Source organism: Strix aluco, chromosome 21 (genome assembly GCF_031877795.1).
Source record: "Strix aluco isolate bStrAlu1 chromosome 21, bStrAlu1.hap1, whole genome shotgun sequence".
Lineage (NCBI taxonomy): Eukaryota > Metazoa > Chordata > Aves > Strigiformes > Strigidae > Strix > Strix aluco.
Genome location: NC_133951.1, coordinates 984,624 through 1,001,061, shown reverse-complemented (window position 1 = coordinate 1,001,061; position 16,438 = coordinate 984,624). Strand labels below are relative to the sequence as shown.

The following is a 16,438-nucleotide window of genomic DNA, read 5'->3' as shown; positions in this document are numbered from 1 at the left end:
CCTGTTAGAAGCTGTGAAGGTGTGTTTCTCCCCTGGGAGCAAGTTCCAGCCCTCCAGCTGATTCTTGGAGGGTGCACTTGGCCAGAATGCGCATCGATGCTTGCCTCATGCACCTGCTTTCCTCTCCGTTTCAGAGATTGAAGAGAAGGGAGTTCGCATGAAGCTGACAGTCATCGACACCCCGGGCTTTGGAGACCACATCAACAATGAGAACTGGTGAGCTGGCTGCACTGATGTGGGGACCGGTGCAGAGGGAAGGCGGCCAAGCCCTGGGGCATCCTGACCTGGAGCTGGTGCCAAGGGCTGTAGCCTGGTCCTGTGCCACCCTTGCTCTGTGGGGAGCAGGGGAGAGGGTTGTTGTGGGTGGCAGTGCAGTGCCATGCTCCCCAGGGCTGATCCTGGACCTTGTGAGAGCCCACAAACATCCTGCTGTTCCGGGCATGAGACAACCTTTGTTTGCGGCTGGGAGCAGCTGTGTGCCGGCGTGGCCTGTCCCTGGACCTCGCTCATGTGGCTCTGGAGGCTGAACTCTGCCAGGAGTCCCTGGGACAGTGGCTGGCTGTGCAGGATGGCCCCCCTGGGCCGGGCAGGGCTGGCGTGGCTGGCTGATGGCAGGTGCCTTCTCCTCACCACAACCTGGGCTGGGCTTGTGGGGTTTGATGCTGCTCTTGCTCCTGTCCTGTGACACTGTGCAAGGAGCCAAGGGACGCTCCCCACCCTGCCCTGCTCAGCAGCCAGGTCCAAGAGGAGAGAAGGGAGGACTTCTTAGGCACCCAGCCAGTAAATCCCCTCCTGCTGCGGTGCGTGGACTTACCAAGCAGTGAACATGTGAGGTTTGTGATTTCCCTGCCACCCACAGTTGCTGTGTGAATGGGAGCTGACAGGAACTAAAATGTTCTCTGTGTGAGTGTGTTTTGGTTTGTTTGTTTGTTCTATGGCATTCTGTAAGATGCTGAGCATCCCTAGCTCAGCAGGCTCTGCTTCACACAGTCAGGCCAGGTGGGAGGTTCAGGGTGGTCCAGATCCCTCACACAAACCCATCGTCCATGTTCCTCTCTCTCTGCAGCTGGCAGCCCATCATGAAGTTCATCAACGACCAGTACGAGAAGTACCTGCAGGAGGAAATCAACATTAACCGGAAGAAGCGGATCCCTGACACGCGGGTGCACTGCTGTATATACTTCATCCCAGCTACTGGCCACTCGTACGTACCCTGCTGTCCTTGCTCAGACCCTCGGGGCTTCCCTCTCCTGCGTTCGGTCTCGGGCAGCTCCGCCGTCAGGGTCATGTTTGGGATCCCCCCTCGTGTTTCCTGGGGACTTGAGGAGCTTGAGGACAGTGTGAAGCTGTCCTTCCTAGGGCTGTAGCATCTGGAGCCCTCGCAATAACACAGCAGAGCTGCTGTACCTCAGAGAAACGTGGTGTTTCTTCTCCAAGGGGCCATCAAAGCCTCCCTGAGCTCTGGTTAGCTGCTTGCTTTGCTTTGGTCACCTTGCTTGCTCGACCAAGGATAGACACCAGTCGGTGAGCTCTCAGATTGGATGGAGAGGCTGCCTTTGTGAACAGAACATTAATTTTTTCTGCTGTGCTCCTGCCTTTGTAAGGGGAGAAGCTGGTTTTCCTCATGCTACTGAGGGAGTGAACACCCTCACCCTTTAAGGGTATTTCGTAGGTTGTTTGACTAGTCTGCAAGTGGGATGCAGTTTATTCAGCACAGAGCTCTCCTGGCTCTGGCACTTCTCAAGCGACAGTATCAAAAGCCCAGATCTCACTCCACTTTTTTTCTTTTTTTTTTTTTTTTCTTTCCTAGGCACGTAGCCTGCACTGAAAATCTGGGGCGCTTAAAGTGTCTTGAAAAATGTGACTTAAAGTATCACAACATAAAACGAGACTTAAGTTTCCTTTTGATTTGTGTCAATTCCTTCCACTTCTGGCTCTGTCTGTGCGGGGAGGTTTTTGGGTCTGTTTTCAAAAGTAAACTTAAGCCGCCAGCACTGTATTAATGTCAGCCTTTTCCTCTTCCCCATGTAGAAATTTATTCCAGTAGAAAAGACTTTGTTTTGCTTCTGTCAGTGGGTAGACCAAAAATGCATCCTTCACTGGAATAAAATGACTGCATGGGCCAGTTATGCTGCTCTTTTGTAACTGGCTGTCGATTGGGAGCAGAGGGGCCAATGAAATGTTTATGGTTTAATATGATAAAGCAGAAAACATTTCAAAGGGAGATGACATTTTTAGGCCAGTCTAGCATCTTGGTCCCGCTTATCTCAGCCCCGATCTGCAGACCCTGCCTGGGCAGGTCGGAGTGTTGCAGCATTAGCTACGCTCAAGCTTTTCTCATCACTGTGGGTGTTTAACTCTTAAAAGCGCATCCGATGCTTAGAGCCTGCAGATATTTGACCTGCACAGAGGCTGCACGTTCTGGGTGGCAGCAGCTGCCCTTCCTGGGCCGTGCAGGCGGTGGTGTGGAGCCTTGTCCACGTGTCCCCCGCCGGAGCCTCTCCAGCCATGCGCTCTGGTTTCTCTCACCCGCCGGCTAACAGCAATTGTGTGGATATTCAGCTGCTTTTTTTCTTTCTCTCCAACAAACATGTGTTTCCAATATCCGAGCAAGCCCGGTGGTTGGAGGCCGTTGTTGCTGAGCCCTGTGCTGATCCTCCTTCCCCGTAGTCTGATAGCCCTGCTGGGACCAGCACTCGCTCCCCGGCCGTGGCTCGGGGGCTGCACTTTCCTGCCCTGGTGTCAGAGCTGGCCTCTGGCTCACGCGTCCCCCCTGCTGCGGGACGGAGATAAGCCAAGGAATGAGTGAAGGGGGACAAAACCCATCGGGAGGGAGAAGTTGGTGGGAAATTTTGATTCTCTGAGAGCTCGAGCGGGTGTTGGGTTTCCTTTCTGCTCCCTTGTGAAGCCCAAGTTACATTTCTCATCACCACAGACAGGCTTTCCCCAGTGCTTCCATGGACACAAATGGATGGTGTGTCCACCTCTCCTGCAGCAGTGCTGGTAGCAGAGGATCATGCTCCTTTGGGAGGACAAGGGTTTGGGAGCCCGTGTCATGGGGTTGTCGCACAAGGCCGAGTGCAGGTTTGTGCCCCTGGTGAGGCAGGAGGTCTGTGGTCCCTTGCAGAAGGGTGTGGGAAGGGCATTGAGGTCCTTGATGCAGTGCCTCTGACGTCTCCGGGCGGTGATGGGGAGCACAGCTCATGGTGCCGCAGGGAGCTGCACTAGGGACATCCCGCACCCAGCTGCTGAGAACCCCACCATGCCCACTGGCACCATCTGTGTGCTCCCCACGCCGCTTGCCATCCCGGGATGCTTGGTGCCATCCGTCCTGAGATAGTGCTTGCACGGGGCTTGTTTGTGTTGCCTCTGGGGAGCTGCTGCCTTCACCGTGTGACAGCCAAAGCAGCGGTGACTCGTGTCCATCTGTCCCTCCCTGCTCACATGGCTGGGCACGGCCCAGGACTCAGCATCCCTTCCCTGGCACATGGACACTGCAAGGCAGCCAGGGTTAAGCTTGCCAGGTCACTGGGTGAGAGCTTGCTTTTTTCTTAAATAAAAAGGAGATGGCGGCTGGGGGGGTGGGGGGTGGAAGCAAAGGTGTCCAGGTGCACAGATTCAGAGGCTGGAGTGGAGGACTGCTTGCCTCTGATTCAGTCTGGCTCTCCCATCTGGGCAGCTCAAGGGTTAATCAGTGGAGAAGTTTCCGCTGCTGTTTCACTTTGCAGGGAGTTCAGAGCAGGCTTTGCTGCAACCCATCTAGTTTGCACACACCCTGTCCTTCTTGTAACACTCCCGTAAAACCATGTTTGCAAAGTCTAAGTAACGTGTTGGCAGGGGCTTTTGGCTGCAGCCACGCAAGCCCGGCTCTTTGCCACCCAATAAATATCTCAGCTCTGACCCCTGTGAAACACCGCTCGGCTCTGAACCACCACCCCGGCCTCGGCAGCCCCTTTTCTGCCTGTACCAGAGCTGTTGGCTGACGGACTGCCACCCACTGGCACTTCCCCTGCTAGCTGCCCCTCTCGGGTGCCCGCCTGGTCCCTCGAGCAGGCTGACGGTCCTGGTGGTGGTGCTGGGCGGCTGCTGGGTGCTCGCTGGTGTTTGCACAGCTCGAACTCTTGCTGCTAGTTTGATCTGGAGCACTATGAAAAGGAAATGACTTCGCAGCTCACCGTGAATTTTGGTTCTTGTAATGACATTTCAAGGGAACCAACAGAAATGAGCCTCTGCTTAGATCCTGTCCGTGCATGGTGGCTGTGGGCAATGCAGAAATAATGTGTGCCCAGCCACGATGACCTGAGCCCAGCCATGATAACGTAAAGCTGCACTGCTTTCCCCAGCCCATAGCAAGAGGGGATGGGGGAGCAACCAGCACTGGCTGGGGTAGGCTGGAGCCTTTCCTGCAGCTCCTGCTCCAGCCCATCGACTCCCCTTAGAGCTCCTCAACCCCTCCCAACAAAGCCCAAAGTGTGTGTCTAGTTGCAAGTTAATTATCAGGGACCTTTTGGGGAAGAAAACCGATGCTTTTTCTTCTTGAGCTCTACCTTCTCTTTCGTGATCTGCTTGGAGTAGGTTGTGTGCACCTGAAATGAAATAACTCGCTTTCTCTTGCTGTTTTGCATATTTGTAGATGTAAGGATTTTGCTGCTAATCCTCGCCAGGTGCTGGCATCGATGTTTTGTGCAGGGGAACCAAGTTCAGATACCTGGTGGAAGCCAGCAGTGCTGAGCCTGTGGCTTGTCACAGGATGGTGGTGGTTAAACACCAGAACTGGTCCTTGCAGATACCAGCAGAAGTCCCTGCTGTCCTGGGCTGTGCCTTGCAGCAGAAGTCTAAGAGGAATTAGGTCTGGGCTTGCCCTGTTGTGACCTTGGCCATGTCTGCCTGGGTCTGTACCGGGCTATTAGTGCAGATCGAGCTCTTTGCATTTGTGATCACCTTAAGCCATTTATTCTCTTTCGGTATCTTCACGTGAACATGATGTCTAGCGACAGGTCTTGTTCTTAGTGAAAAGAATCACTTTCTTTTACATCAGGTTTTTTGGGGCTACCCGGCAGGAATTGGTAGAATGTCTAGAAATGTACAAAATACCCTAAAAACACAGTTTGCTCTTCTGAATTGTTCCTTGGTACCCTTCCTGTTCTCCAGGAAGGTGCCCATGGAAGGTGACCTCCATGGACGAGGCATTTGCAGAAGCCCATCAGAGCAGTAGGTTGTGTCAAAGGTGCCTTGAGCTCTTCTGGCTTTGGGTGCAGACCAGTGTGGGACACGGTCACTGCGCCTGCATGGCTGCTGGTGGCCATGGGCAGGGGTGTGGGCTGGCTCTGGCTCTGCCTCCTGCCCTCAGGCTCACTGCCAGCATCCTCTGGGTATCGGTGAGGGTGCCGTAATGGGGCTCTTATGTGTCAGTCGAGCTGAAACTCATATGTCTGGCTGACTGTGAATTCATCTGCATCGGCTACATATGCATCCTGGTCTTCACTCTGAAAGAAAAGCTGATGAAAGAGGCAGTAACACAGTCTCAGTAGGGAAGAGGCTTTTAGAGGGGAAAAATGGTTTGAAAAATAGCAAAGAGAGAGGAGGGGAAAGAAGTCTGCTGGGAAAGGAGCATAACTGCATTACTTCCTTGGAGGTCTGGGAAATACATTATACAGAGCTCCAAACAATGCTTGCCAGCAGCAAGTCTGCTTAGATGTGTCCATGGGGGTTTCCGTGTGTTTTTTTCTTTTTTTTTTTTTTGTTTTTAAATAGCCAAACTCTTTCTTTCCTGGGGCCCAGAGTGATCTGTGACTCCTGAGTTTGTGTTAGGAACTCGTTTGTCCGCCTGCTAACAACATGCTCTGGGCTGTGTGTGCCATTAGCATGGTGGCAGAAGGTCCACCTGGCACAGTCCAGCCTGATGCCTGGGAGTGGGTTTGGCCGGGGAAGGGCTCAGCTGGGTCACCAGTGTTGGCTGCGCCAGAGGAGCCTTGAGCTGCCGTTTTCAGATGAGCCGGAGCTGAGTGGGTCCCTCCCTTGGTGCTGGAGCCGGGCAGGGGTGGCCTTGTGGGATGAGGACGCTGCCTAGTGAGTGCTCAGGAGCAGGATCAGCGCCTTCCCCTTTGCACTTGTGTGACTCTTGCTGGGTTTGCAGGAGCTGTGCTGGGTCCGCAGGGGTCTCTCAGCCCTTCATAGGGCCCAAGAAGACCATGGTGGGGTTTGGCTTGAGCATGTTGGCAGTAGGTGCTCTCTTGGCCATGTTCTCCCTGAGCGCTCTGCTCTGCTCCGTGTTCCCCCATGCAGGGCTCCTGCTGGGTGCTTGCTTGCACCTGGGCATTTTAAGTCACTGTCCCATTTATTCTGGTTTCTACCCTATTGCCATGGGCCTCTGGTTTGTGGCAGAGGGCTGGTGTGCCCTTGGGGAGGTCTTATTTTTGGCCCCAGCTCTGCCACTGAAGCCTACAGCTCCTCTGAAAGGTGGTTTCACCTTTCTCTGCCCCCGTTTCACCAAAGATGGGTTGGGTCTTGTCCTGCTTGCACATGCCACCACCAGAGGCCATGCGGGTGTACAAGCAGCAGAGGTGTCCCTTTGCTTCTGGGGCTCTGGCGTTGACCTTCCTGCCTCTGTGTGCTTTCAGAAAGGGCTCATTTCAAACAGGCTGCTTAATGCACGAGCACCCCAAAGGTGTTTCCGTACCCTGGTCTCCCCTGGGACCTCTAGGTTTGCTATTTCAAGGCAACATCTGCTCAACTGTCCTGCATGGGCGTGTGTCCCCAGCACCTCCAGAGCCACCGAGGGGGACCTGCAGCGAGTGGAGGTGTCCCAAGGAGGGCTTTCCTCTTGCTGGCTTGGGAAACTCCAGCAGTAAAAACACCCTCAGGGACGACTGAGGAGTGAGGAAGGGTCATGGCCAGGCACCCTTGGGCGTGGAGCAGCGTGGCACCCGAGGTCGTGTCCGTGCTGTCAGCCGGAGCATTTAGCAGGGAGGGATTTCCCGAGGGGCTGATCATTTGGGTTATGCAATCTCTGCAGCTTTTCTCTGCTGAGACTTTTGTTGTAGAGATTTTCTGACATTTTTGCCCTCTGGAACAAGCAGCATCTCTTCTGTGCTGTGTGAACCCCTGGAGAATTAGCAGAGCCTTTTTTAATCCCAGCCAGTGGATGTGAGATGCAATCCTGGCTCATGCACGACAGTGGGCTGGGTGCTCAGCGCAGGAGGGAGTGGGAGCAGGAATAGTCACCCATGGCCATTTCCATGTTGTGCTATCCCTGGATGGTGGGTGACAGTGGGTGACAGCTTGGGCAGGGTTGGAGGAGTTTCTGCACCATGGTCTCTCCCCAGTTTGATCTGTACATCGCAGGCAGGCTGGCCCCACAGCCAGCATCGCCCGTGCTCTCATCCCGGCTTTGCCAAGGACGCACGTAGCTTTGGGCAAGTTCCTGCAGTCCTCTGTGGCCCGAGCATCCATGCAGAGATAAAAGCTCTTTCCCACTTCATGAGGCTTTGCAAGGGTCTGCGGGCGATAGCAGGGTGCTTTGAAAGGGAAACGTTTTAAGTGTTTGTCTGCAAAACGCCTCTGAGACGGGCGCGTGCTGTCGTGCTTTTAAGAAAATGTCTTTATTTGTCCTGTCTGAAAGAAAGCAATTTCTCCTCTGTGTCTAGTCTTTGAAAGCCCCCTCTCTGCTGGGGGGGGAGTTGCAGCAGCCCCCACCTCACTATGAGTGCATGAATCACCTTTTTTTTCTGCTGTATTTTTCAGACTCCGACCGCTAGACATCGAGTTCATGAAACGCCTGAGCAAAGTGGTCAACATCGTTCCCGTGATTGCAAAAGCCGACACGTTAACGCTGGAGGAGAGGGACTACTTCAAACAAAGGGTAAGGGGCTGCCCCATCCCCTCCTGCCCCTTTCCCCCACCCTGGCTCCCCCTGCCTCCCCCAGCAGGGCTGGGAAGGCAGCGCCTGGCCCGGAGCCCAGCGCATTCCTCCGGCTGCAGCTCTGAGCGATCCCACGTGGCTGGAGGAAAGGCCTACGCTCCAAGCAGTTCCTTGTGTTTCTCTTGGATCTTTGTCAGTGCAGGATAAGTTTCGAGCTCTAAGTCTCGGGGCCTGTTTCTCCTGCCTCCTTTGTTATTGGTTGTTGTTATATGCAGGCTGCTTTCTGTTAGTTTGGGAGGTAGATGGTGCTGCACATAGAAGCCGGAAAACTCTTCCTGTGCAGCATCATGCGCTGATACAGGAACCAGGCAAAAAAAAAAAAAGTGTGGGTTTCCTGAGCTCAGCTGGGCAAGATTTATGGGGGGAAGCAAGGCATGAAATTCCCTTAGTCGGGAGCTGGGGGTGGGGATCCCAGGAGGGGCTGTCTGAATCCACAGCAAGGCATGGGCTTTCCTCCATGCATGCACGTCTGGTGCTGCTGAGAAGTGGAGATGCCCCACTTTGGGGTTAGGTAAGGGACTATAAACCCGTTCATGTAGCTGATGGATGTGGCTGCAGGCATGATGGCCTCAGAATTCCCTCAGCAAGCCACCAAGCTCGTTGGTCTGTGAGTCTGAATGAAGCAAAGAGAAAGAGTGTCTTGCCAAAAGGGCAGTTTTAGGGGCCACCTCTACTGGTTATGGAGAGGATGGCACGTTAGCCAGGGGTTATTCGATGCCTCCGTGCAGAAAAGGATGAGCCACACCAGGGTCTTCCCAGTTCTTGACGAGGAGGATCAGGCACTGAAATATGCAGTCTGGTTTTGGGGGCTGAATCCAAACTCTGCAAGCAGTTCCCTCTGCAGCAAGCTAGAGGACGGCTGGAAGTGGAGCCAAAGGATAATCCTGACTGGGCTTGATGGGCGTGTCAGCCTGTTTGCACAGAGATCTGCGAGGAGCTGGTGCGGGAGGATGGGGGTGGGAGTCCACGGAGTCACATCTGCTCTCTGCAGTGGCTTTTGCAGACTGCTGGCTCCGTTCAGAGGTTGTGAGTGCATGTGTCCCTGCGTCTGCAGGTGGCTGGCTGGCTCCGGGACTACAAAGTCAATCTGTGGCCTAAAATGTCACCTGGGCACTCTGGGCTGCTGTTACCATCCTTGTGTAACGAAAGACCATAGGGAGACCACCTGGATTGCCTGCTCTGCACCCTCTTGGCGCAGGATGAGCTCGGCCTATTTCTAATTACATTCCTGATTGTAACCAGACCCCCAAAATCCTTCCAGATGGAGGGAGAAACATGTAGCCACGTGGCGTGTTTGCAGTGCTCCTTCTGCAAGGGGCTTGTCTTCTTTACATTCACAGCTCCAGATCCACTGGTGCAGATGAGAGGGTAGGTAATCAGTCCAGGTGAGCACAGGCTGGGATGTTTTCCCTTTGCTCCATCATGCCTGCATGCATACTTCCAAAAAGCAGAGCCTCATCTGCATTGGGGGATGTAACTAGTTCAGAGAGGCAGTAGGTTTTTGGGTTTGGATTGGGCTGGGCAGGTGATGGCGAAGCACCAGCCTGGCTGCAGGCTACCTAGGTTGATGCCAGCGCGGCACTGAGTTAGAGGAATGGGCTCTGATGCCTTGTGGAGTTGGCTTTGATGGGTTGTTCTCCTAAAAATAGTGTGTGGATTTGGCTAGAGGGTAGGAGGCTGGCTGGGGGGTTTCTCTGGCCTGGATCCTTTGCCAGCCTGCAGCGTAGGGCTGATGTGGAGGAGTTTGTTGCCATAGGAAGCAATGGGAGCAGGTGTGCAGGCTGGGTTTGGGTTTGCAGCTTTGTTGGAGAAGGCTGATCGTCCGTGCTCCCCATGAGCTGAGCCTCCACCCAGGAATTGGATTTCAGAATCTCTTTGCCTTGCACAGAGGCAGTGTCCTTAGAGGCCACACTTCCAAGCTCTCTGTGTCCCTGTCCCCTCTGACCAAGTGCTGCCGTGACTCCTTTTCCAAGGAGTGTAAGCAAACACCAGAAGGCAACTTCTTAACTTTGAATTACATGCCTGGCAGCTACGTTCCCTATTGCTTGGTGCAGCTTGTATTGTCTTACTGTCTCTTTCAGTCCCAAAGCAACACCCAGCTCATGTGACTTCATCTTACTCTCAGCTTGAACCATGTCTTGGCACCAGGTTCTTGCAGAGATTCCAGGGCAAGCGCTTGGTAGGTGTGTAGCAGTTAAACACAGGTCTCTCACCCCCAGCTGGGCAGTGTTTAGGATGGAGAGGGAAGATGCTGCTGCTGGCATTGCTGTGACCTGTGGACATTGCTCACAAGAGCCTCTTGGGTCAGCTGGGAGCAGCCGCTGTAGTGGGGGCGCAGCTCCGCTGCCTGTGTCTCCTTCACATATTCCTCTGCTCTTCCCTCCTAGATAATGGCTGATCTTCTCGCCAATGGGATCGATGTGTATCCTCAGAAGGAGTTTGATGAAGACTCTGAAGATCGGCTAGTGAATGAGAAATTCAGGGTTAGTGCGTGGGGTTGTGGGTTGGGTGTGCTTGGGTGGGCCCTGCAGCTCTGGGGGCTGCTGATGACCTGGGGGGTCTCTTGCAAAGGGCTTCTATTTTCTTTCCAAAGCTGCTGTGCCCCTTGTCTATGGGGTCTGCGCAGGATGCAGGATCCTGCCAGAGCTCAGAGCAGGGCCAGAAAGAGGGTGTGGAAGGCGCCTGGGGAAGGTGTCCTCTGCTGTCCGTGTCACTGCTCCTTCCCCCAGCTCCATTCCTCAAAGGTGCCCTCAGCAACCAGCGAGCAGGGAGGTCCCATGTCCCCTTGCCCTGGCCCAGGCACAGGGAGTGCTGGTGTCTGCCCATCCCTGACCAGGGCAGCAGCCTTCCTGGCACCGGCAGGGAATTTGTCTGTAGGCTGCCCTGTTTTCGTGGCTGTCAATTCCTTGCTACAGGAAGTAGCTAACAATTTTTTTGGCTCAATAAAATGGATTGGACAAATTCAAGGAAGAAAAAAGTCTTCTAGGGACTTGAAGTACAGACACCACTTTGGATTAGGAAATGACTGAGCCACAGGTTGCCAGATGCTGGGGGAGATTCCCAGGGAAGCATCATGATACCTTTGCCCTGGCTGTACGCTGGTGCCTGCCAATGAGGTGCTGGGCTAGACTGGTTTGGGGCTGGTTTTAGACTAGTTTTGGACTGGGCACATGTGCAAGAGGTGCTGCTGCCTGCGGTCCCCGGCAGGCAATGCTGCTCAGGAGCATCAGGGACAGACCAGCTCATCCCCTGAAACTCTCTCCTGAAAACAGCTTTGACGTAGGACTTTGTTCACCAGCTTGGTTTCCTGACTGGTTTTCAGGAGGAAAATGTAACCTTTTTTTTTTTTATTTCCTCAGGAAATGATACCGTTTGCAGTGGTGGGCAGTGACCAGGAGTACCAGGTTAATGGAAGAAGAATCCTTGGAAGGAAGACCAAATGGGGCACCATTGAAGGTACCTTGTCTTTGTTTCCATACCTCTTGAGCCCAGCTCCCTGCCCTGACAGAAGGTGATGAGGTCCAAAACCAGCAGTAGAGGTTGAGGTGTATAATAGTGCTTCCCTGCCCTTCCAAAGAAAATCACCTCCCTGGTGTTTGGGGGCTGAAAACACCTTGGCCAATGCTCCTGTGCCGTGTTCCTGGGCCTTCGTGTGGCTCAGGGGGCTGCTGAGTGCTGAAGAGGACACTTCTGGGTTTCTTGTGGCCTGGCTTCTGCTGGTTGCACAGTGAAATGCCTGATAGCTGGAGTTGAGGACACACAAGTGCAGTGCTGACATCTCTGTGTCTGGAGCCCAGATTAGAGCCTTTCCTCTGGCATCTGTTGGTCTCTGCACCTTCCACCATGCATTTGGCTGGTGCCCTTGTGGGATCTCTTCCTTCTTCCATCTTCATCCCATCAGCATCTTCCTTTTTTGTCCCCATTTTAAATCATGGTTTAAAGGCTCAGTGAAATGCATGGCTCCAGTGCATCTACACGTTTCCCTGTCCCTGACAGCCAACTGGCACATCTCCAGTGCCACCTGTCTTATCTTCCTCCCCTTCATTTCATAGGTTTCTCTCATTTATGAGTCTTTTTAATAAGAATCCCGTGTTGAGGGATGGCTTAACGAAGATGCCAGGAAAATCAGTGTATTTTAAAGCTCTGCTGCCCTCTCGTGCTCTGTCCTTGGAAGCGCTGAGTTTAATGGGACTCGTTAAACCACTCATGTGGCATCTGCCTTCAGCATGGGGAGGCACCAGGACCCAGCCGTGGCCACGGGCAGCCTTTGTAGAACAGTGTTATTTGTTGTTTTGCCATTTCTGCATTATGTTCAAGCCTGTTTGAGTGGAAAAAATCAAAAAAACCCCGGAGTTAATCCTTTAAATTAAAATGCTGGGTAAACTGCGAGCCATCAGACTAACTGTGGTAGACCAACATCCCTTGATTTTCCCCTCTTGCAAACACTCTTGCTTGCTCCAAGCCCTGTCAGGCAGCAGTAGCCTTTGTCAGCAAGAGGTCGAGTCCTTCCACAGCAGCAGCTTGGGCAGCCCAGGCACAGGTATGCCTGGGATGTTGCAGGATGCTCGTGGTGAAGCTATAGATGAAACACTTCTGTGGAGCTGTGAAAAGCTCACCCTGTCCCTTTCCCTGCCTTGTTTGGGGCCCACTTAAGCTTGCGTTGGTCCAAAGCAGGGGTCACAGTGGGAGATGCTGCTGGGAGCTCCCTCCCTTGGTGGAACATGGTGGGAAGCGACTGGGAATGCTCAGTCACACCTCACCAGCCACTTGGTCATGCTGAGCTGAGGCAGGTACCTGGGAAAATCACTGGCCTTACAGCAGCAAAGAGGACTCATGAGTCCTGCACCCTATAGGCCCTGCGGGTAGGTCCCCATCTCAGCCCTCCACACACTAGTGAAGCCCCAAAGGGTCCTCCTTACCCAGAGTGGTTGCCACACTCATGCCATGGGTGCGCGCTGATGGGTTTCTCTCTCTTCCTACCAGTGGAGAACACGACACACTGTGAGTTCGCCTACCTGCGGGACCTCCTCATCAGGTCGGTAGCGCTGTGCCTTGTCCCTGTAGCCTTCAGTCACCAGGTGGCATCCAAAGAAAGGGAAGAGCCCAGCCCAGCTTGAAGCAGCTGCTGCTTCACTCTGCTCCATCCACCCACCCACCCACCCATCCATCCCTCCATCCCCTCTCACCTACGCTGCTGAGTTAAGGGAGGAGAAGAGCAGTGGATGGGTCAGGACAGACTCCCAAGATTGCTGGCAGTGTGTGTGCAGTGTGGCTCCAGCTCACCTGCAAGCAGCTGGGAAGCCTTTTGGCCTTAGTGACCCCTCATCAGCCCCAGGTCCTGCCCACAGTCCCAAGACATCACCCTTCTGTGTCCCAGGGTTGTTCCACTGGGGCGTCTGGGTGATCACTGGTCCCTCTGGAAAGAGGTGTCCCTGCTGCAGGGGAGTGGGAGGCTGAGCCCCCTTGGCATGCTGGAGGGAGCGTTGGCTCTTTCTAAATTTGGCTGCAAGATAAACTCTGCACACGTGAGCTGTTGCTGGCAGATGGTTGTGTGAGGCTACAAAACCTGATCCCAGGGACTTGCAGGACCGGGGTCTGCCCAGATGAGTGATATGCAGCCAGGGCTCCGTGTACCCAGGCACAGGGTGTTGGTACAGTGAAGGCTTCTGGTCTTGGCTGCCCATAATTGCCTTTGCTGTCCTCCTGTGCCCTAAAGATACTGTTAACGAGTAAAGCAGGAGGGGAAGTGTGGGCTGGAGGAGGTGTTTGAAAGCAGAGGGGTTGGGGTGGCAGAGGCTGGGCTGGCTGAACCTGCTCCCAGCAGGCTGTGATTGCCCCTGTCTCCCTTTCCCGCAGGACACACATGCAGAACATAAAGGATATTACCAGCAACATCCACTTCGAAGCCTACAGGGTCAAGAGGCTGAACGAGGGCCAGAGCTCGCTCTCCAACGGCGTGGCCGACAAAGAGCTGGTGGCTAACGAAATGTAACCGTCTCGCTCCGTAGCCAGGACCTTGCTCGCTCACGCTCGCTATTTCTCCCCTCTTCCCCCTTTATTTTTATATAAATCCTCTGCCACTGTCCCTTTTCCCACGCCCCCCCAAGCCCCCTGCCAATGTTAACTGACCAAATAACCAGATGCCATCTCTGTCGTGCGGAGCGGGGCGACCGCTCATCAACCCCCCTCCCCCCCGCTTTGTGGCATGAGTTTTCTTCTCAGCCCCCAGTCCAGCATCCCTGGGCTGGGGACCGTCCCCCTGAGGAGGTTGGGCTCTCTCTGGCCCCCAGCACTGGCCCGACAGCCTGGCTTGGGGGAGCAGAGCTGTGGGGCCAGCGGGGTTAGGGTGCCTCTGGGAGCCCTGCCTGCCTCTCGGTGCAGAGGCTCTTCTCCGTCCATTGAAGGCAAGGGTTCCTCCAGGTGAATGTAGCCTTTGGAAGCAAGGTACGGTGGTATGAAGAGAGCAAGACGGTGCCATCCTTATCTCCTGCTGCCTCCTCCGAGCCCTCTGCAGCCCTCTGGGACCTGCCAGCCCCCAACCCCTCTACCCTGCCTACATGCAATAAACTGGGAGTGTTTAGGTGTCACCTCGCCTGTCACCGACCCCCGGCCAGGCAGAGCGACCTGCTTTGGGAGAAGTGCCTTTTCAGACTGTTACCTTGCAATAGTGTGGGAGAGGGGAGGGAGGGCTTGCCTTGTCTGTCTTTGCAGCCTGCAGAAGGCCTGCGACACTTTGTAGAGACTCCTTTTCCCTCTCCCTTGGACCGTAGATGTGGCTGATGTCCTGGGAATGCTTGTGTATTTATTTTTCATTCAGTTGGGTGGTTTTTTTCTGCTCGGAGTATGTCCAAAGGGGGCTGAGAGTGGAACGTCTCTGCAAAGCGATGGTGGAAGGTGAAGGGTTGTCCTGTCTGACCCTTGTGATTCTGGGGCTTTTCCCTATGTCAGAGGAGGCTGTTGGGTATTTTTTTAATCATATTTTTTATTTTTTGGATCCCCTGTGTGACATGTGTACATGTAACACGCTCCTCTGTTTTGCTAGTTCTTGTGCAAGGGGACTGTGCATGTGCGGACCAAGCCCTGCAGCCGTGGGGAGGGCTGGGGCAGCATTTGTAGGTGCTGCACCCCACAGCCCTCCCTGCTCTGCCCCTCCGTGCCCCCTCTTTCAATGAGTCGCCAGTAAATAAAACCCTGCAAGGGGGTTGGTTAAATCATGCCATGGCACAGGAGCAGGTGGTCCTGGAGCAGAGCTCTGTAGTCCTGCCCCCCCACCCTGACTCTGCTTGCCTTTCTCTTGTCTGCTCTGTCAGTCTCCGTATCCTCTCTAAGGGATAAAACTTTCTGCAAATCACTCTTGGGGAGGGGGGGAACATACTAAAATGGCAGCGTGTCCCATCCTCTAGCACTGGAAGGTGCCTGCAGAGCCCACCCAATGGTCTCCACGGGGGACAGAGCCACCTTCTTCAACACAGGTGACCAGGAGGAAGGAGGAGGTTGCTGTCATCTTGGTGGGGATGCCCAGATGACGTTGCTCAGTGGAGGGTTTGCAGGGGCTCCCCACACGTGTGCCCCGCCCCGATAGCCAAAGGGGTGTGTGCGGGGGTGCATCACAAGGAGAATCCACTCTCCCCTTTAATTCATGTTCCCCCCGCAACAGCACAACGGAGCTGTTGGGGAAGAACAGCTATCTACTTGCTGACTTGCTATATTTTAGCAAAAACAAAACCAAAAAATGTGTGTTAACTGAAAATATATATATATATTTCAAGTGTTAAAAACCTATGAAAGGGGAGAAAATCTCTTGTGTGAGGCGCTTCTGCAAATGTCATCTTAAAATCTTTTTTTCCTCTAGTCGATATCTCAAGCTGGGCCAAGCAAGACACGCCGCTTTCTCCTTTGTAACCTGATTATTTTTTTGGAAGAAAAAAAAAAATAATACAATAAAAAAAAACCTTCATCCAGATCTATTAAAATGGCCTTTTGGGGGTTATAAGCATTATGACAAATTTAGTCCATTTTTGTATAAATAATAGTGTTTAATATGTATTTCCCAAAATAAATGTTTCAAATGCAAATAGAAGGAGGCTTGTTTGGAAATGTCTGTTCCCAGCCAGGTGTGATCGTTGCTGCATGGACCCTGCGGGGCTATGGTGGTGGGAGAGTCCAGCTCCTGAGCTACTGTGCTCTGTTCACTTTGGAGTGAATGTTTTATTTATTCCTAATCCCCTTAACTCTTCCTGCCTTGGATATCTGCCCCAGGTGCTCTACAAAATGCTGGAGCTGCTGGTGCTGAGTGTCCTGGGGACCGAGCCAGCGTGGCCTCTGTGTCCTTGCAAATCCCAAGGGAGGGAGGTGGGTCCCCTTCATCTGCTTTCATGGTGAAGCTGTTTCCCCTGCAGTTGCTGGCATTTTTATTAAGAAGTGGGTTGCACCTAGTTCAAGGGCAAGCAGCAGCTTGCCTTTCACACAAATGTGGCTTTAGCTCCGCAGGCAGATGGTCTTCAAAACCTTTCATGA

General features: G+C 53.7%; 1 protein-coding gene across 8 annotated transcripts in view; it reads left to right on the top strand.

Moving 5' to 3' along the window:
* The window catches only part of SEPTIN9 (septin 9), a 144,815-nt gene extending 128,814 nt beyond the window's left edge, over nt 1-16,001 (top strand). For all 8 annotated transcript variants that reach the window (XM_074846940.1, XM_074846942.1, XM_074846939.1 and 5 more), the window contains 7 exons: nt 135-216; nt 1,067-1,204; nt 7,744-7,861; nt 10,309-10,404; nt 11,281-11,377; nt 12,905-12,956; nt 13,778-16,001. In XM_074846940.1, coding sequence (XP_074703041.1) covers nt 135-216; nt 1,067-1,204; nt 7,744-7,861; nt 10,309-10,404; nt 11,281-11,377; nt 12,905-12,956; nt 13,778-13,913 — 719 coding nt within the window. In that variant the 3' untranslated portion in view covers nt 13,914-16,001. The remainder of the gene's footprint in view (nt 1-134; nt 217-1,066; nt 1,205-7,743; nt 7,862-10,308; nt 10,405-11,280; nt 11,378-12,904; nt 12,957-13,777) is intronic.
* Nucleotides 16,002-16,438: the final 437 nt, after the last annotated feature.